Source organism: Oreochromis aureus, linkage group 14, assembly GCF_013358895.1.
Source record: "Oreochromis aureus strain Israel breed Guangdong linkage group 14, ZZ_aureus, whole genome shotgun sequence".
Taxonomy (NCBI): Eukaryota; Metazoa; Chordata; class Actinopteri; order Cichliformes; family Cichlidae; genus Oreochromis; species Oreochromis aureus.
The window spans coordinates 32,051,005-32,071,440 of record NC_052955.1 but is presented as its reverse complement, the minus strand read 5'-3'; the positions used below and the strand labels follow the sequence as shown (position 1 = coordinate 32,071,440).

Here is a 20,436-nt window from a genome sequence, read left to right as displayed (position 1 = left end):
GCTGCGATAAAGCCTCTTTATGAAGCGGAGAGTTGCTCTTCACAGCAAGACTGATATTTTACAGGGAGGGCAGAATTATTAGGCAAGTTGTATTTTTGAGGAATAATTTTATTATTGAACAACAACCATGTTCTCAATGAACCCAAAAACTCATTAATATCAAAGCTGAATGTTTTTGGAAGTAGTTTTTAGTTTGTTTTAGTTTTAGCTATTTTAGGGGATATCTGTGTGTGCAGGTGACTATTACTGTGCATAATTATTAGGCAACTTAACAAAAACAAATATATACCCATTTCAATTATTTATTTTTACCAGTGAAACCAATATAACATCTCCACATTCACAAATATACATTTCTGACATTCAAAAACAAAACAAAAACAAATCAGCGACCAATATAGCCACCTTTCTTTGCAAGGACACTCAAAAGCCTGCCATCCATGGATTCTGTCAGTGTTTTGATCTGTTCACCATCAACATTGCGTGCAGCAGCAACCACAGCCTCCCAGACACTGTTCAGAGAGGTGTATCGTTTTCCCTCCTTGTAAATCTCACATTTGATGATGGACCACAGGTTCTCAATGGGGTTCAGATCAGGTGAACAAGGAGGCCATGTCATTAGTTTTTCTTCTTTTATACCCTTTCTTGCCAGCCACGCTGTGGAGTACTTGGACGCTGCGTGTGATGGAGCATTGTCCTGCATGAAAATCATGTTTTTCTTGAAGGATGCAGACTTCTTCCTGTACCACTGCTTGAAGAAGGTGTCTTCCAGAAACTGGCAGTAGGATTGAGAGTTGAGCTTGACTCCATCCTCAACCCGAAAAGGCCCCACAAGCTTATCTTTGATGATACCAGCCCAAACCAGTACTCCACCTCCACACCTTGCTGGCGTCTGAGTCGGACTGGAGCTCTCTGCCCTTTACCAATCCAGCCACGGGCCCATCCATCTGGCCCATCAAGACTCACTCTCATTTCATCAGTCCATAAAACCTTAGAAAAATCAGTCTTGAGATATTTCTTGGCCCAGTCTTGACGTTTCAGCTTGTGTGTCTTGTTCAGTGGTGGTTGTCTTTCAGCCTTTCTTACCTTGGCCATGTCTCTGAGTATTGCACACCTTGTGCTTTTGGGCACTCCAGTGATGTTGCAGCTCTGAAATATGGCTAAACTGGTGGCAAGTGGCATCTTGGCAGCTGCACGCTTGACTTTTCTCAGTTCATGGGCAGTTATTTTGCGCCTTGGTTTTCCACACACGCTTCTTGCGACCCTGTTAACTATTTTGAATGAAACGCTTGATTGTTCGATGATCACGCTTCAGAAGCTTTGCAATTTTAAGACTGCTGCATCCCTCTGCAAGATATCTCACTATTTTTGACTTTTCTGAGCCTGGCAAGTCCTTCTTTTGACCCATTTTGCCAAAGGAAAGGAAGTTGCCTAATAATTATGCACACCTGATATAGGGTGTTGATGTCATTAGACCAGACCCCTTCTCATTACAGAGATGCACATCACCTAATATGCTTAATTGGTAGTAGGCTTTCGAGCCTATACAGCTTGGAGTAAGACAACATGCATGAAGAGGATGATGTGGACAAAATACTCATTTGCCTAATAATTCTGCACTCCCTGTATATTGAGTCACTGAGGAAGCCAATGGAAACATAAAGGGAAAAGCGGTGGAGCTGTTTCCGAAAAATCCGGTCAGGCTGCTGCTGCTGTGGACAAGAACTCACCTAAAACTGTTAGCCGCCAACCCAGCATCCAGGTAGGAAAACTTGAGTTAACAAGCATCCCTCCCTCATTTGCTATTTAAAATATATTTTTGTTAGTACTAATGTGTATTTGCAATGGATGCTTAGCGAGAGCATCTGCATCCATTGCTGTATTTTATATTAACTTGTTAAAGCTTCTCATTTTCTGTTGTTTCGTTAAATGCCAGGGGTTAAAGAAATATTATCCATGTAAGACTTTATTCCTATTTCAAAAGCAGCTAAACGCTAAATTTTATTTTTGTCAAAAAAATCTCACTCTATAGCTGTGGTTCTGTTTAGTTGTGGTACTGCGTGCTTTATATCTTGTTGAGAGCGCACAGAGTGATCTCACAGCGACTGCATACTTTGCAGGGCGCCGACCGATGTATGTAAAGGCCACAGGCAGTGTGGGCTGTAGACGCTGAACAAATAGTATGGCATCAAAAAAGGCAGGGCAGCAGAGACACCAAAAAAGCCAAGAAGCAGATAAGGAAAGTTCTGAACCTCCTCTCCTAAAGAAAAAAAAATTCTCCCAATCTGGTTATGTCATCATTTATTTTTTAGATGCATTTTCATGACATAGCACAATGTCTGTAAAATAAACTATTTTACAAAAGTGTAAATGTTGTAGAGAACATTATAGTGAGAAAGATCTCTGTGTTTTTTCTGGACAATTGAAATTGGAACAAACATATTTTGAAGTTGTTTTGATCAAAATTTCATTTTCCTGATGCAATAATTACTGGATTTGTATTCCAAGGCTTTTGAAGTACAGATCCTAAAATGTAACTGTTGTGGCAATGCAGTCAAATCCAACAAATGCATAGAAGCAAGTGGCTGCTCCTGCTAATGTCCCCTAAAAACCAAAAGGGGAAAAACCTCCACTGCCATATGTGCTGCTTTTATTCAGGGTCTTATAGTTCCTGTAAACAGTAGATAAACTGTATTATCTGTTAGAAAAGTCAAGCAGCTAAAAAAGAAAAGAAAACTACAGCAGACCAAAATAAAGGGAAAAAGGGGGAGGCCACACTCAGATCGATTTAGAGTTGTTGATGTCACCCTTTGTGAATCAAGAGAGGATAACAAAGAGCAACACCAGGATGTTAAGTGCTGTAAAACCCTTATTTACAGTGGCCGATTCTTTAACACCAGACACAAGAATCCCTTCATCATTTTTTAACTTCCAATAAACTAATAGCACCTGTATTGTGTTAATGATTAATTAAGATTTTAGAATATGAAACCTACCTGCCAAAAGCATTATGATACCTGCTGCAAAAAAGTCTAAACACGGAGCTAATCCAATTAAATCCATTACAGCCTGTTTGCCCATCATCAAAGGTCCCTCTCCATGCTTTGGCTACACTTGATGTCCCTTACCAACAGAAACCATTAGCTAATGGTACCTGGTGTTATAAGCAAACCATGGCGCTATTGTTATAAATAATGATATAAATATGAAGCATTTATTTTTGTTAAATACAATGTGATTAATATTATTCCTAATATACTTCTCTAAAGAAAATATCACAATAATCACTAAAAAATAAAGAAATAGATAACTGAGATGAATCTTTATGGGGCTTGAAAACCAAATTTAGTGGCAGAAAAAAATCTGACGGTAAGTATATGTAAGAAGTGCATCTTTTTGCCTGTACGTGTTACTGGACTGGAGCTTTATGGACAATACTGCAGTTTGTTCAGTGTCCATGAAGTTGGCATTTGCTCAGTAATTCACTTGAACTTGAATTGGCCAGCTTGAATCTGAGAAAATACGTTTGAGAACAAACATATAAGATCATATGTCGATTTTCTTTGTTGTAATGGCACATAATACCCTGATGTATGGTTTATGTATTTCTTCTAATACTGTTTCTCTACCAGTTCCTCTGAAGAGCTTTGAGGTGGAGCTGGAGGTGAGGGACCATGTGGCTACAGTGGTCTCCACTCTGAACTACGAGAACAAGGAGGACAAACCATTAGAGGCTGTTTTTGTCTTCCCTCTGCCTGGAGATGCTGCTGTCTGTCATTTCAGTGCTCAGATTGGACAGACACAGATTGTAGCTGAGCTGAAGGAGAAACAGAAGGTGAGCTGGACAGTAAATATAACCTGATTATAAGTGAGATTCAGAATAAACACAGTGAACGTCACTGACATGTGTCAGCTGTGCTTCAGGCTCGTCAGGAGTATGATGATGCTCTGAGCTCCGGTCAGCAGGCCTTCCTATTGGAGGAGAGTGATGAGAGTCCAGATATATTCTCTCTGCATGTGGGCAGTCTGCCTCCAGGAGAGAGCGCCTCCATCAGGTTGGAGTACGTCACTGAGCTGGCTGTGCAGGCTGATGATGGTCTGAGGTTCTGTCTGCCTGCTGTGCTCAACCCTCCATACCAACCTCAGGATAGGACAACTGTAGCTTTTCTTTTGATCCTGCTTGCCTTTTGTGTTGTTCTCTGTCAAGATAACCTTTGTTGACACTGATTTCCAGTCCAGCTCTTGTGTGAATTCGTATGCCTTGATCCCTTTTTCCCTTTTATAAGAATGTCTTCTTGATAGCCACCCTCCTTTTGAGAGCATTTCTGATGAAGCTTCAATGAAGAGTAAATGGATCAGCTAAAGACCCAGATCCATCCCTCGGGTCCTGTTAGCTGTTCACTGGATCTTTTTCCTATTTCTTAAGGACATGACTTTCAAATCATTATGTGCTGTAGATAGTTTGTTAGGCCTGGCACTTCTTTACCTGTCTAGTTTCCACAATGTTTTAAGGACACACTGTACAGCTTACCCAGATATGTCAAGTTTTTATCTAATAGCACTTTGGCAATCATCTTATTGGTGTCAAAATATTATTTTATAAATGTCAAAGTGTGTTATTTTTGGACTTTTTCATGGTTTGAGCTAAAGAAATGGGAACAACTGATGTGTACTTGCAACAGGCTGCCTAAAGATACAGTTTAAAATTGTGTCCACTTTGCTAAGTTGTCTGTTATGTGTAGACACAACACTGGTTGCTCCCTTGAGTTTGGTGCCCATGAAAAAGGCACCTAACATAATATATACACAAGCTTTTATTACGGCACCGTATTTACATCCCCCTTATATAAATGTGCATATGAGGGGGATTTACAGAGAACATTAAAAGTCAACATCCAAATATATGGCCCTGCAGATGATACTTAGCTTTATCCTATTATTGAAGCCAGATGGCAAACAGCAATTAAACTAAATTATGCTGAAAAACTAGTTCATGCATTTATTACTGCAGCAAGAGTACTGACTGGGCCTAGAAAAAGGGAGTATATTTATCCCATACTGGCTTCTCCTAATTGGTTCGCTGTCAAATCCAGAATCAAATTTATAATTCTTTTACTCTCATGTGACTTTTGTTTCACGTTGATTTGGTACTATACAAATAAAACTGAAGTGAAATGTATTAAAATCAACTAACATTAGAAAGAAAACCAGAACACAAGGTTCAATGAATCTTTCTGTGAACTTTAAAGTTGATACTGTAACAAAAGATTGACTTCTAATCAGTCTGATGTTGTGTGCAGGTAGTGAAGGTGCAGGTGTCCAGGTGACTTCTGTTCCAGCCTCTCTGGTGCCCTACAGTCTGTCTTTTTCTGCCCGAGTGTCCTCTCCTCGTCCAGTCTCTAAAGTAGAGTCCAACTGTTCCCTGGACCCTCTGCAGTACCTCAACACTGATCAAACCCAGGCCACGGTAGGTAGAGTGCTGATGTGTCTGCTGTGTGTGGTTGTTACTTATTACTGAGGAATAAATATGAATGTGTTTGTGGTGTGCAGGTCAAGCTGGCTGCAGGACACAAGTTTGACAGAGATGTTGAACTGCTGATTTATTACAAAGACGCCCACCAGCCCACTGCTGTGGTGGAGACCATGGCGGAGGCTCTGAAGAAAGTAGAGAAGATGAAGGCTGATCTTGGAGGAACAAAGATCCTGGAGCCCCTCAAACATATTTACAGCCAGCCCTGCATTCCCAATCAGCCTAGACAGGTAACACAGACATATTCACTGACATTACACTGACTTAGGATCTCACATGAATCTTAAATACAACTAATACTTACATCAAGCTACTCTTAAAACAACTTTTCACCTTAAAATCTAAAGAGATAAGCTAACCTGACTTGCTTTTTATCCTGCAATATGCAACTGTTCAGCTTCTGTATAACATGATGGAGGTCAGAAATATATTACCAGATTAAACAACAGATTAAAAAAAGAAGTGATTGATCTGTTATATCTACACAATTACCAGAATGTCCAACATGTCCTCTGTGCACACAACAAAAACTGTTGTATTGCAGGTGTTTCTCTTTTGGGATTGGAGAAGGGGCCAGCTGTGCTCTCATCAACGGGATGGCCAAGGAAGGAGGAGGTCACGCTCAGTTCATCACAGGGACTGACAGGATGCAACCAAAAGTAAGACAATGACTCATAATAATTGCCATCATAAAAAGACAACATGATGTTATTATTAGGACAGAATGATTTAAAAAAAACATAAATGTATATTTTTTTCTAATTCTTGTTGTTGTCAGGTGATGCAGTCGCTGCGATTTGCTCTGCAGCTGACTGTGATCGACACCTCAGTCACATGGGATTTACCAAAGGAAGTGTCTGTCACTGTCTCTCCACCAATAACAACACTTTTCCAGGGTCAGAGGTCACTGATTTATGCCCAGCTCACTGGACAGGTAGGAGCAGCAGCCTCTCATGTTGTTGTTTAGGTATTTGATGGCAGTGATTAACGGGACTTCTAACACTGTAACTCTGTGTCAGAGCTCAGAGGCAGCAGAGGGCTGTGTGACGCTGAAGTACACCCTGGCAGGTCATCGCTCTGAGAACCAGCTGCGCTTCAGTCTCAGACCTGCAGAGGACTCTGGGTAAATGAGTTCATATCTAGTGTCACAATTAGATATGACAACAGAATAAAGCATTATGCATATGTCAATGTGACTGAATTTGCTTTTAACTCAGAGGAGCACCTAACTACTACGTGTGGTTTTGTAGGATAAAGAAAAAAAGTTAATTTCATGTCAGATTTCTGTTCATTAATAAGTTGCATTAAATATATCATTTTTGACTTTATTTTGGCAAGATGAAAGTGTAAGAAGAACCCCTGCTGTACTTCTTCCTTCCCCCAAGATCCATTTATGGAAAGCTGTGATGAAGGCAGTTTTGTCTTATATTTAACAATATAACATATTTGGCCAGCAATGACCAAACACGAACAAGCTCTTCACACCATGGAGATAAAGATGCTGAGGTGGCCTCTGGGTCTCACACGACTTGACCGAGCGAGGAATGAAGATGTCAGGAAACAATGGGGAGTGACACCGATCACAGATAAGACTTTTTCAGTAACAGCCCAAGGTACTTACTTGCACTTTGTTGTGAGGGGGTCCTTCGCGGTGACACTGATACATGCGAGGCGATTGCCTCTTGCATCTTATCTGAGGCGCCGATGATACGGCCACGTTGTCCGTAACCACAAAAATTCTATCACAAAGACAGCCCAGCAATTAGATCTGGATGGAAACAGGCCACAGGGAAGACCAAAAAAGCGCTGGATGGACAAATCAAGGATGATATGAGGGCTGTGAATGTTACACGAGAGGACGGCCTTGATAGAAGGAGTGGAGGAAGGCATGCATCGCGGGATATAAACCGCTAGGAAGAAGAAGAACAATATAACATATTTGACCACTTTTAACTGATTTTTCTAACTAACACTAAAGTTAAGTTTATATATCTAATTTCTAGTAAGTGGCCCAGGCCCTCCTATATTGTTATGTATGTGGCCCTCAGTGAAAAAAGTTTGGACACGCCTGGATTACACGATGAAGTTGATATTTAACTAGATGGCAAACAAAGGTTCCGTGTGTTAAAGGGACTCACTAGCTGTCAGAAGATTGCAGTCAGACTCCCCTCCAAACCCCAGCGCATAATCCTAGCTACGGTGGCCACTGTAGGACAAAACAATTCTGGCTGCTGTTCATCTGTATCAGATGCAGATCCCCCATACTATGGGCTCAAAATGTGGTCATAAATATTTTTTACTTGTAAATCAGGATTTGTATGTGTAAAAAAGATTTGTGTGTGGACTTGGCAAAAAAACAAAAAAACAAAAACAAAACCCTGCAAGTTACAAGTACGAATTTTTGACCCTATTTTTCTTCCTTTCATCTGATTGGTCAATGTCATGTCAATCACAAATGTAACAATCCAATCAGAGAACAGATGGGTCTGACTGTCGGAGGGTCACTTTTTGAACTGGAAACAAACAGGATCCTGGCAGAGGCTCCTGGGGAGTCCAGATGCTGCAGGATGAAGTGTAGAGCCATGTTGATAGCATCGTCTACAGACCTGCTGGCTCTGTATGCAAGCTGCAGGGGTCCAGGAGGGGGGCCGTGAGGGTCTTGAGGTAGGAGAGAACCAGGCGCTCAAATGACTTCATGACCACAGATGTCAGAGCCACAGGTCTGTAGTCATTTAGTCCAGTGATCATAGGTTTCTTGGGGACAAGGATTATGGTAGAGGACTTGAAGCAGGCAGGCACATGACATGCCTGCAGTGAGGAGTTGAAAATGCCAGAAAACACTGGGACCAGCTTGTGTGCACAGTGTCTGAGGGTGGCAGGAGACACACCGTCTGGGCCAGGAGCTTTTCGAGCATTCAGACTCTTAAACTGCTTCCTCACATCTGCTTCATGAAGGGTTGTAGTGGGAGAAGGTGGTGTGAAATCCTCCTTGGTGTGGGGTGTGGAGGGGGGTGTTGTAGGTGAAGTGTTTGTTGGTGGTGATGGCTCTATGGAGGGGGGAGAGGTGGGGGGCCGTTGGAGGTGCTTGATGGCTCGTCACAACGGCAGAAAAAGTCGTTAAGGGTGTTGGCCAAGAGCAAGTCATCAGTGGAGTGGGGGGGTCAGGCTTGTAGTTGGTGATATTCCTAAAACGTTTCCACACAGAGGCCGAGTCATTCTCTGAGATCTGCTGCTGCATCTTCTCAGAGTGCTGATGTTTATCAATGTCCACTTCTTTACTGAACCTGCACTTGGCCTCTCTGTAGTGGTTCCTGTCTCTCCTTCTCTTTTCCAGCCACAGCTTTTGGAGTTTAGGAGTAAACCAGAGTTTGTCATTGAACGTGTTTGCTCATAACCACCTGTTGTTCAGTGTCAAATCTGCGATAACTTCAGGAAAAAATGAGGATGTTTATACACATGTGTATAAACATGTGTGTAAAAATTGTAAATCCACATTGAGGACATTGGCAGCCTAATATAAGGAGGTGGCATCACGTCACCCAAGTGACTCTCTGCCATCTATTCATGGCAGAGAGAAAGTATGGAGAATACAGAGTCATACAATTTACATTAATTGTTCTTTTAGACAATTTTAGATTCTAAGGAATTAATTTTTTTTGTCTTGTTTCCATGCATCTTAGCTGGTAGATCGGTCTTGGCAGGGAGAGATGAAAGATGGATACTGGCTGGGGCAGAATCACCCTGATGTCTACCTTGGAGAGAGACAAGCTCTGAATGAGGACTACACAAATTCAGGCTTTGACCGTGGTCACCTCAACCCCAACGAACACCATGCAGGTAGTCGAGGACGGATTGTGTGTTTTTCAGGAGGGTAGACAGTAGATGGCAGTACAGGACTGGGGAGCTGTTCTTGGCTGCAACAGCTGAGGATAGATAGACTTAACTAATGAACAGCATCTCCAGCCTTACGTTTCAATGTTTTCTGCTAAACGTGCCCACAATTGATAATTTTCTAGAATATTTTAATTGCTGAATGAAAATGACTAACCCACTTTTTGACTCATCGAGGCTCCCATCTTTTCTTTGGACTGAGAAACTTTAAGCTTGTCCTTCTTTTCCTTCTCTCCTGCAGTCCCTAGTCGCAACGCCACTTTCACCCTCACCAATGTGGTTCCTCAGAACCCCAAGCTGAACAAGAATGCCTGGAGGATCCACGAGTCCCAGCTCACCGAGCTTCATGTGGCTTTAGGATGGTTTCTGGAGAAGTGCCCTAAGGCCTACGTGCTGGTCGGTGCCATTCCTTCTGCAGACAGCTGGATTGTTAAAAACAATGTTAAGCGTGTCAACATCCCAGACTACCTGTGGAATGCCTACTGCTGTGTGGACAACAATGACAGACCCATTCAGAGCGGCGCTGCCAGAGCAAAAAACACAGAGGACAACTTGGCAGCAGTTTATCGCACAGCCAGTGGGAGAGTTGTTTTACAACAATTGCAGAGTATAAAAGCAATGATGACAGTAAAGGAAGGCGAGAAGGTTGTGCAGTCTACAGTACTGTAATGTACACACTCGGCCCAAGCGAGAGCCCGTGGTGAAGACAGAGCAACAACAGCAGTCTTAAACCTGTAATTAAACTGTAAATGCTGTCATACAGTGAATAACCTGGAAATTGGTGATTAAACTGACTCTCAGGAGGTGTTATATTAGCTACACTTTAAGCTGACATAATAAAATGTTACATATAAACCTACAGCTTAGACTCGCAAAGTAAAGTTTAGATTGACAACCATTATGAGAAAGGCCAGGCAAAGCTTAACATTTTTTATTTAAAGACATTTAAAATGCTTCTTCAGCGCACAGCAGCAGCTGAGGATAGATAGACTTGAATAACAAGCAGCATCTCCAGCCTTATGTTTCAATGTTTTTTTCAAGACATGCTTGTAATTAATAATTTTCTAGAATATTTGAAGTGATCAATGAAAATGACTAAGCCACTTCTAGACTCATCGAGGCTCTCACCTTTTATTTGGACTGAGAAACTAATCTTGTCCCTCTTTTACTTCTTACCTGCAGTCCCTAGCTTCAACGGCACCCAGACCAATGTGGTTCCTCAGAATCCCAAGCTGAACCAGAATGCCTGGAGGATCCACGAGTCCCAGCTCACTGAGCTTCATGTGGCTTTAGGACCACCCACATGTTCCAATACTGAGTTTCCAGTTTCAGTCAGGTCAGGGATGACCCTCTGTTTGGGAGACTGCACTCATTTTAAAAAAAAAGAAAAAACTATGACAAAAAAGAAGAGGAAATAATGATACAATCACAGACTTATGAGTGATTCAAACTGCCTGAGCCCAGCTGAGGCTCAGCACCTCTTCATATACATACTGTTAGGTACATATGTTTTTCAACACTGACACAAGTTTTGTTTTTTTTGTTTTTTTACCTGTTTACTGAAACATATGCCAATTATAGTTATATAATGGTCATGGACATGATATGTAGACTCTCAGGTTCCACATTCAAATTGGATGAAGTGCTTAAGTGTTTTAGCTCCTTAACATGTGCCACCCTATTTTTGAAGGGAACAATAGTTGAACAATTGACTCAAAATCCGCGACAGGCCTTTTGTCTGCTTAACTGATAATGACATAATGAAGGAACTGCCCACACCTGCATTTAAGTGTGGTGCTTGCATTTGGAAGAGTTTACTGTGAACAGACAACATGCGGTCAAAGGAGCTCTCCATGCAGAAAAACAAGCCATCCTTAAGTTGCAAAGAAAAGCCAGCACAGTTTAGGAAAAAGATTCTTTGGACAGATGAAATCAAGATTATCATCTACCAGAAGGATGGCAGAGGCAGTGTGATGGCTCGGTCATGACTGGCTGCCAGTGGGACTGGGACACTAGTGTTTAATGATGATGTGACACAGGACTGAAGCAGCCGAATGAAGTCTGAGGTGTTCAGAGACATATGTCTGCTCAGCTAAATGCAGTCAAATTGATTGGGTGCTGTTTTACTATATAGATGGACAATGACAAAAACATGCATTCAAAGGAAGTCAGGAGTTTAATAAATCAAAGCCACTGCAGTAAAGGCCTGACAGAGCATTAAAAAGGAGGAAACCCAGCATCTGGTGATGTCCATGAGTTCAAGACTTCAGGCTGTCATTGCCAGCAAAGCATTTTCAACCAAGTATTAGAAATGAACATTTTATTTTCAGTTCTTTAATTTGTCCAATTACTTTTGAGTCCCTGAAATGAAGGGATTGTGTTTGTTATGCAATTTTTTTGTTCAACCCACTTAATTAACATACAGGGAGTGCAGAATTATTAGGCAAATGAGTATTTTGTCCACATCATCCTCTTCATGCATGTTGTCTTACTCCAAGCTGTATAGGCTCGAAAGCCTACTACCAATTAAGCATATTAGGTGATGTGCATCTCCGTAATGAGAAGGGGTGTGGTCTAATGACATCAACACCCTATATCAGGTGTGCATAATTATTAGGCAACTTCCTTTCCTTTGGCAAAATGGGTCAAAAGAAGGACTTGCCAGGCTCAGAAAAGTCAAAAATAGTGAGATATCTTGCAGAGGATGCAGCAGTCTTAAAATTGCAAAGCTTCTGAAGCGTGATCATCGAACAATCAAGCGTTTCATTCAAAATAGTCAACAGGGTCGCAAGAAGCGTGTGGAAAAACAAGGCGCAAAATAACTGCCCATGAACTGAGAAAAGTCAAGCGTGCAGCTGCCAAGATGCCACTTGCCACCAGTTTAGCCATATTTCAGAGCTGCAACATCACTGGAGTGCCCAAAAGCACAAGGTGTGCAATACTCAGAGACATGGCCAAGGTAAGAAAGGCTGAAAGACGACCACCACTGAACAAGACACACAAGCTAAAACGTCAAGACTGGGCCAAGAAATATCTCAAGACTGATTTTTCTAAGGTTTTATGGACTGATGAAATGAGAGTGAGTCTTGATGGGCCAGATGGATGGGCCCGTGGCTGGATTGGTAAAGGGCAGAGAGCTCCAGTCCGACTCAGACGCCAGCAAGGTGTGGAGGTGGAGTACTGGTTTGGGCTGGTATCATCAAAGATGAGCTTGTGGGGCCTTTTCGGGTTGAGGATGGAGTCAAGCTCAACTCTCAATCCTACTGCCAGTTTCTGGAAGACACCTTCTTCAAGCAGTGGTACAGGAAGAAGTCTGCATCCTTCAAGAAAAACATGATTTTCATGCAGGACAATGCTCCATCACACGCGTCCAAGTACTCCACAGCGTGGCTGGCAAGAAAGGGTATAAAAGAAGAAAAACTAATGACATGGCCTCCTTGTTCACCTGATCTGAACCCCATTGAGAACCTGTGGTCCATCATCAAATGTGAGATTTACAAGGAGGGAAAACAGTACACCTCTCTGAACAGTGTCTGGGAGGCTGTGGTTGCTGCTGCACGCAATGTTGATGGTGAACAGATCAAAACCATTGACTGTAGAAAACATGGACGACTCGACAGCTCCCCAAAAACCCCCCACAAGAAGCCAAAACGTCTCTATCGCCCCCTGGTGTCTGGCTGCAGTATAGGTCATAAACCCCGCCTCCTCCATGTTAGCGGATGGGACTGGGGTCAGACTAAAATAAATTTATTCTCCTTAGATAATTTTTTTCCAAAGATTCTTTCTTTTGTTATCAATAGTTCTCATCATGCTCATTGATGTCCAAAGGGTCTCCTTTCCCATAAGTTTGATTCTAATTCCTACCGCGGTGATGTTAAATTGGGGTGAAACGTCATCATAGCAGCTTTGACTGGCAGCTGCAGTCACGGAGAAACTTGCGTATCTCTGTTCGGGAATAGCAGATAGAGCGTAGGCTCTGAGAGGAGGGCCAGTGTTCACGCTACGAAAACACGATCGAGTGTTTTAACCTGACAGCCTGAGGTGTTCTTCAGTAAACTGGACTACCTGACAGAAGGACCCGAGGCCCGGCTGCACTTTTTCGGTAAGTTAATCGTTTTTGTAAGCTAATCCGTAACTACCGTCCTTAGCTATGTCCCGAGACCAAGCTAGCTAAGATGAGCACTCGGCTGTCAGGGTTCGTTTAGCTAATCTGTGCAGGTGAATGAATTTACTAAAGAAATCAAGAGAAACGTTCCCGGCTGCTCAGTCACTAATTACTGTTACTGTACTTTTATTACAAGTATTATACTTTAAAAACAACAGGCTGCGCCCTGCTGCAGCTCCTGTGCAGAGCTGAATATTAAATATGTGCAAACAGCATGTTTTCAGTCTCTTGCCACATCCGTAAAGACAGTAACATTTTTTTTTTAAAAGCTTGTACTTCAGTAACTCCTCATTAATCAGGAACTATGGATTAAAGTACTGTAGTGTACTGTAATACTGAAAAAAATGTAAGAGAAGAACTTCAGATCCTGAGTGTGTGAGGACATCAGAATCAGCTTTATTTCAATTTTGAGGGATAAAATTTATATTTGAGTTTGATGGTTCTGTTCTCTTTGTGATTACAGGAGCTGCCCTCAGATTCAGACCTCAGCACCACCCAGTGACAGCAGACAGATCATCCAACATGTTAACTGCAAAATGAACTGATGAAAACAGTACAAAGGTTAAAGTACCACACGTGCTGTAATGAAAGCTGCAGCTTTATTGATAAAGTTAAAGACAAAAAAACAAAAGGATTAATCACTCATGTAACTGTCACTATATATCAGCATTAACAGGACCTCAGTTTGTATCTCAGACCTGCACAGCTTCCGTTTTAAACACTTGATGTACTCAGCTGCATGAAGAGCATATGAGATTTTCTCTGGCACAATTAAATAAAACCTGATGAAGGTCAAACGTCATCACTTGTATGTTGAACTACAAACTTGTCATCTGGAATTCTTTCACAGTTTTTTGCAGATAATGTGTTATTTACCATAAAGTGATTCAGAGTTATTCATACCAGAGTAACCAGAGAGGATCATATATTTTTAAATATATAACTTTCTACAGGACTGAATATAATATCTTTATGTAAAAGACAGGAGCCTCTGGGGAGTATCCGAGTATTTATAACATTACACAAACCAAAGGTCTCCATCACAGTATTCATGAAATGCTGGGTTTATCCATCTCCTGGATCGGGCCTACGGAGGAGTGCTGAAGATTTCCCTGTGAGGGAGCTGCTGGTGAAGATCATGAGTCCTGCTTGATCAATGCGATGAGCTTCAGTCTTCCTGGTGTTTCTTAAATGAAGCCTCTTTCAGTAGGTCAACAGCACCTCTGGCACAGGACAGCTGTGATGAAAGAAAAGAAGTTTCTCCAAACCTCTGGACCCAGGAAACCCAGCTTGGTCCTGATGGTCTCCCTCACTAGTTTCTCTCCAGGGTGAATGTAGCTGTTGATATAATATGGACTCTATTATTAAATGAAAAGAACAAATTAGACTACACTACTGAAACGTTCTGCTGATGTTTTTAAAGTCTCCATGTTACCAGGCTGTAGAGGGCTCCGAAGATTTAAACAGTTTTAGATCCATTACTCACAGTCTTATGTTAAAATCTCAAAGGACAGCATTATATTTTTGATATTAACAGTAACTCTGGGCTTCTGTAGAGTGTGCAGATCTCATCGCCGTCTAAAAATGGATAACAAACATAAGAAGTGCTGAATCCTTCAATAACACAGACTATTAGAGTATTAGGTGTGTAGCATCGCTAACTAGCTAACAACAAGCCTCCAACACAGTGCGTATGCTAGCGGCTAATCTAGCAAACGAATTAACAAAAAAGTGATTTTAGAACTATAAGATGATAAGCTGTGCGTCTTTTTTTATAACAGTGACATGGTTGTATTTACCTTAATTAAAGAGTCGTCAGTCGCGGTAAACCAGCAAAAAAACTCGAGCAGCCGGGCTACGTAAAAAGTGTAGGGGGGCGTGTTTGCGGTCATGTCCAGCGGGTGTGTGGGCGGGAGCGTTACACAGTCGCTCCACCTCAAGTCACTACTGCGCAGACTCTGGCTCCAAATTTGCAAGATGGCAGCCTCCACAAGCGGGATATTTTGGCTTCATTTTTGCACAATGGTAGGAGGCGGAGTCGCGTCGTCCATGTTTTCTACAGTCAATGATCAAAACACTGACAGAATCCATGGATGCAGTGGCGGTCCTAGCCTGTTTGGCGCCCTGGGCGAACACTCCCTCTGGCGCCCCCCCCCCCCGCCCCCCCACACAAAACATGTTAAGGATTGTACATTAACATAAAACTGTTGTCCACACACACATATGAAGAGAGAGAGAGAGTATGCATAGTATGCAAACGGCTACCAAACAGCCATCATAATTCGTCATACAATGAGAACAGGACAAATCAACAATTGACAATGACTAATTAATATTAAAATCTGTAACATAATGTATTGTTTGGAGTTTAGTCTGTTACTGTTACTATTTTTACCATTTCTTCTTGGGGCAACTGTAACACACATTATTTCCTTAGGGATTAATAAAGTATTCTGATTCTGATTGTTTCAGGATGACCTGCCATTATCCAATGACACATCTGTTTACCTGTATCATTTGTTCGTTTCTTCTCCTCTTCTTTTCTCTTTTTCTAAACTGAGCACCTGATGGCTTTGAACTTTTCTTGTCCATCTTCCATTGGTTTTAATTTTGCACTCCAGTATGAACACCCATCCCTCAACCAGAGGATCACCACAACATAACCTAATAGACCTACACCTTAGTTCACAGATTAACTTTGTCTAGGGTGTATTTCTGGGATTTCACACAACCCAGGATTCAAATCATGAATACATAATGGGCTTGGATTCACAACATTATGAATGAAATGTGCTCTATTTGGAAGCAGCAGGTCTCCCTCCCCTTTCAACGGGTTATGTGTGAGACTTTAAATCATCAAACTGTAAATGATAAATTTTAAATTGTTGTTGATCCCTTTACCCCGAGTCCTAAAGTGTATATTTATTTTCTTACTCTTCTTATATTTATTGTTCGTTTATTTGCACTGCTGTAACTGGAGCCTCGTAGTCTCGTCTCTCTATATACTGGACTGTATGTAGCGGAGATGACAATAAAGTTTACTTTGACTTCAGCAGCGCGCAGGCGCACCGAGGGCTCTCGCGCTCAGTTTTCGTGTATAGAATTTCGAAAAAAACATCGGTGCAAATTATAAGTCTGTATCATAATGTCCGGTGTTTTCGTGTTTGTTGTTTTGTTTTTATTTTGTTTTATTTTGCGAGTTGGTTATTAGATGCTGCTCCAGCCAGCCAGAGAATCCCCTGCCGCCCCGCCCTCTCCTCCCTGTGCCGCCAGCAGCAGGCGCACCTCGCAAACGGAGGGCGCCCTTACTCCCAGCAAATGGGCGATAGAAAACCGATCGGTCCCTATGACATTCCCAATATGCGCTGGCTGCCGTCGGGGCAGCATGAGTACGAGCATTTTTTTTTTTTTTTTTTTTGCCGATGCCCGTGATGCCGCCCCGGACAACCGCCCGTGTTGCCCGTATCTAAAACCGCTACTGCATGGATGGCAGGCTTTTGAGTGTCCTTGCAAAGAAAGGTGGCTATATTGGTCGCTGATTTGTTTTTGTTTTGTTTTTGAATGTCAGAAATGTATATTTGTGAATGTGGAGATGTTATATTGGTTTCACTGGTAAAATAAATAATTGAAATGGGTATATATTTGTTTTTGTTAAGTTGCCTAATAATTATGCACAGTAATAGTCACCTGCACACACAGATATCCCCCTAAAATAGCTAAAACTAAAAACAAACTAAAAACTACTTCCAAAAACATTCAGCTTTGATATTAATGAGTTTTTTGGGTTCATTGAGAACATGGTTGTTGTTCAATAATAAAATTATTCCTCAAAAATACAACTTGCCTAATAATTCTGCACTCCCTGTATTGAAAGTCTGCACTTCAACTGCATCTGAGTTCTTTCATTTAAAATTTATTGCTGCTGTAGAGGTTGAACATGGGGTACCAGTGAGTAGTTTTGCAAAGAAATTGATCCTGCTAAGACAAGAATGTGGCAATTTAGATAGTTGATCAATGAGCATATGTTGCGACTGTATCATATCCACAAGCTAGCGATGTCAAAAGAAGGCAAGAGTATGTTGATGTGGGCGTGGAAAGAAATAAATGCATATAAAGTAGTAAGTGCTGGGAGCAAGGCTGTGAATGATGGCTTCTTCATTATAATTATGTCTGACAAGGAAAACAAACTGCCTGTTTTGCAGGAAGGTGTATATAGTAAAAAAAACAAAAAAAAACAGACTTAATTATACAACTATTGTTTATTGTGTGCATCAGTTCTTAATTAAGAGGCAAGAAACTGAGTCCAGTTTTGTCCCATAGCGATTGACAAGTTCAAAGTTCAGTGAAAGTATTACATGGTTATTACAGAGTGATAATTATGGGTTACAGAATTTTAAAGACTTACTGAAATGCTACTTGCTGCATTAAAAACATGATTACTGATTAAACCAAAAAGCAACAGCATAACCACAACTCACAATCCAGCTGCCATCTGTGTGTTTGCTAAATAATTACCTTCTTATAATTCACAGAGCTAAGCCGTTTTGACATTATGGCAACAGATCTTCACTTTGAGGAACAGCAATAATAATATTTAGCTCCTCTACACTGCAACCCAACTTACAGTTCTTCACCCCCTGTCTTACAATCCCAGATATAAAAATTAGCGCAGAGGACATGTTAATGTTCAAGTTGACTCAAAGAAATCTAGTTAAATTGGAGGGATACTAATTTGGAGCAAATGATCAGTGCAAATACTGTGAAAAAAGCTGCAACGTTCCTCTGCATGCAATAAATGTTATAAAAAGATTCATATAAAACGTTTAATGAACTAAAGTTTCACTGGTTACTTTTCTTTATTCCGCAGTCGTGTTTAGATCATTTGTACTGGGTCATGGGGTGATCATTCCAGGGAGGCAGCTGGGACAATTTTTCCTCAGTGGCTGTTTCGATGGGCCAGCCCCAGGCCTTGAAGAAGCCGGTTAGGTTCATCCCCACAGTCTGGGAGAAAGTCTCAGCATACAGGTTCATCTTTGAGTCATTGTCATTGGGAAAGTTGCTCATGTGGTGGTACGCAGCAAACACCTTCTTAAAGGCATCCCAACCAAACTTTTCCTGGAGCTACAGAGAAGGTAGATATGACAACAACTCAAACTATTTGCTGTTTTTTATGTTAGGAGCAATAATCTCTTGACCAAAGCATCACAACCTGTTACCATTTAATGTTAGCTTCACTGTAAGTGTACAAGTCTACATGGAATTGTCACCTATATGGGACACCCAAATCAAACTCTTTTAATAGAAGGCAAAGTGCAGGTAAGAGATTTGATTTGATTTGAAAGGTATCATCTTGTAGTTTCTGACACTATCCTTGTTTAGCATGTGGCTAAAATACAACTTGAACCTAACTCTACCCCTAAGTGATTGGTGACTTGGTCAATTTTAAGTGTGACTGGATCAAATGGAGTTAGAGTCTTTCAGTCTTATTCATATCATGCGTTTTCTTCACTGTGGACAAAGCAAAATTTCTCTATAATTTCTCACCTGCAGATATGTTTCCAGGGCAACCCACACACTCCAGTCACTGAGTTTCCTTCCTCCCTTGATGTACTCCTCTACTCGAGTCTTTCGGTTTGCTAAAGTCAAATCACCATGAGCCTGCACCAAAGAACATGGAATGAGATAGTTGCTAAATCATGTGATCACAGAAAACTCAGTCACAAGTTTTCTGATGACGATTGATGTAAAAGAAATAAGTTTAAAATGAGTTTTTAAGACACTTGATTTACTCTACCTGTGCTCTGTTGAGACCCAGCACCTCTTCATGCACATACACTGACCACAGGTTGCACGTACACTCTGTGGTGTGTGGTCGGAACTCCCAGCAGCTTCTCTGTTGGTTGTGTCCCAGCTCATGGATGGGACCCCACAGTTGTTCACCTTTTTTAACACCAACTACTTCAGCAGCTGAAGCATGGTGTGCCATGATAGGATAACCTGAATGCATCCAGCCTTAAAAGAAGAAAAGTAAATGTAACGTTGCAGTATATTAATAATTGTTGCAAGATTATATTGCAAATACTTTATGAGAGGAAAGCTGTAAAGTGTGAAGGAAATAACTGAACCAGAATGATTTAAACAAAAGCCTTATATTACCACATGTTGTTCTAAATTCCTACAAGTCAGTTATTAACAAAAGAAGGGGCAACGCCACTGGCCACCCTCCTGAACTATTTCGAAGAGGTTAAAGGCCACCCTCCTGAACTCTTTAGCTCTGGTGAGCGGGTTCAATAATTCAGTCCAGCTTAGTTCAGTCTTCCATGTTCAGTTCATCTAGCCTGTAAATATATATATTTTAAAAACTAGATTCCCTATTCGGCATGTCGGCGGTCTTAATGCTTCAAGCTGTTCCAGAGGCCCTGGAGCTTACTACACTACATTACATTACGATTAGCACAGGGACCACTGTTGCCTTCACCCACCACATCTTCTCCAGCTCCTCTCTCAGCCCTTGGTATTTTCTTGAGCTTCTTGTGTTCCTTCTTCCTGATGTTGCATTCATTTGGTATAGCTTGGTCTATCACGACAGCCTTCTTGCTCTGCTTATTGGTGATGGCTAACTGGTGTAAAGTGCACTTACCAGCAGAAATCTGCACATCTGTCACAAAGCGCTCCTTGCGGGGAAATTTGTGTGGTTTGGCAGCCAGATCTGCAATGGCCCTCATGATTTCATCCCAGAGAGCGGCCACCTTGTCTGGGTGCTCCAGACCCCGAACAGCATCTGATGGTACGGTGAGGACGATGTTTTCAAACTCCAACTCTGCCCAGGGTGAAGGAGCCGTGCGCAACA

At 41.6% G+C, this 20,436-nt stretch overlaps 3 protein-coding genes across 4 annotated transcripts in view; 2 read left to right on the top strand and 1 right to left on the bottom strand.

The window, feature by feature from the left end:
• The first annotated feature begins 2,131 nt into the window (after positions 1-2,131).
• LOC116332758 (von Willebrand factor A domain-containing protein 5A-like) lies at positions 2,132-6,657 on the top strand. Its single transcript, XM_039622398.1, has 10 exons — positions 2,132-2,162; positions 3,633-3,835; positions 3,925-4,158; positions 4,208-4,244; positions 5,301-5,467; positions 5,551-5,760; positions 5,928-5,932; positions 6,075-6,189; positions 6,309-6,464; positions 6,550-6,657. Exons 1-10 carry the CDS (start codon positions 2,132-2,134, stop codon positions 6,655-6,657), a joined length of 1,266 nt encoding a protein of 421 aa, XP_039478332.1.
• A 373-nt stretch (positions 6,658-7,030) lies between these two features.
• On the top strand, positions 7,031-11,825 carry LOC116321665 (endonuclease domain-containing 1 protein-like). The gene is made up of 4 exons (XM_039622470.1): positions 7,031-7,143; positions 9,211-9,367; positions 9,663-10,155; positions 10,604-11,825. Exons 2-3 carry the CDS (start codon positions 9,238-9,240, stop codon positions 10,088-10,090), a joined length of 558 nt encoding a protein of 185 aa, XP_039478404.1. The 5' UTR covers positions 7,031-7,143; positions 9,211-9,237; the 3' UTR covers positions 10,091-10,155; positions 10,604-11,825.
• A 6,001-nt stretch (positions 11,826-17,826) lies between these two features.
• LOC116332757 (TRPM8 channel-associated factor homolog) overlaps positions 17,827-20,436 on the bottom strand; it is a 12,316-nt gene continuing 9,706 nt past the window's right edge. For both annotated transcript variants that reach the window (XM_039622263.1, XM_039622262.1), the window contains exons 9-12: positions 20,227-20,436; positions 19,381-19,598; positions 19,131-19,244; positions 17,827-18,707 (exon numbers count right to left, since the gene is read on the bottom strand). The exon at positions 20,227-20,436 is cut by the window's right edge and continues 27 nt beyond it. In XM_039622263.1, the coding sequence (XP_039478197.1) occupies positions 18,465-18,707; positions 19,131-19,244; positions 19,381-19,598; positions 20,227-20,436 (785 nt within the window). In that variant the 3' untranslated portion in view covers positions 17,827-18,464. The remainder of the gene's footprint in view (positions 18,708-19,130; positions 19,245-19,380; positions 19,599-20,226) is intronic.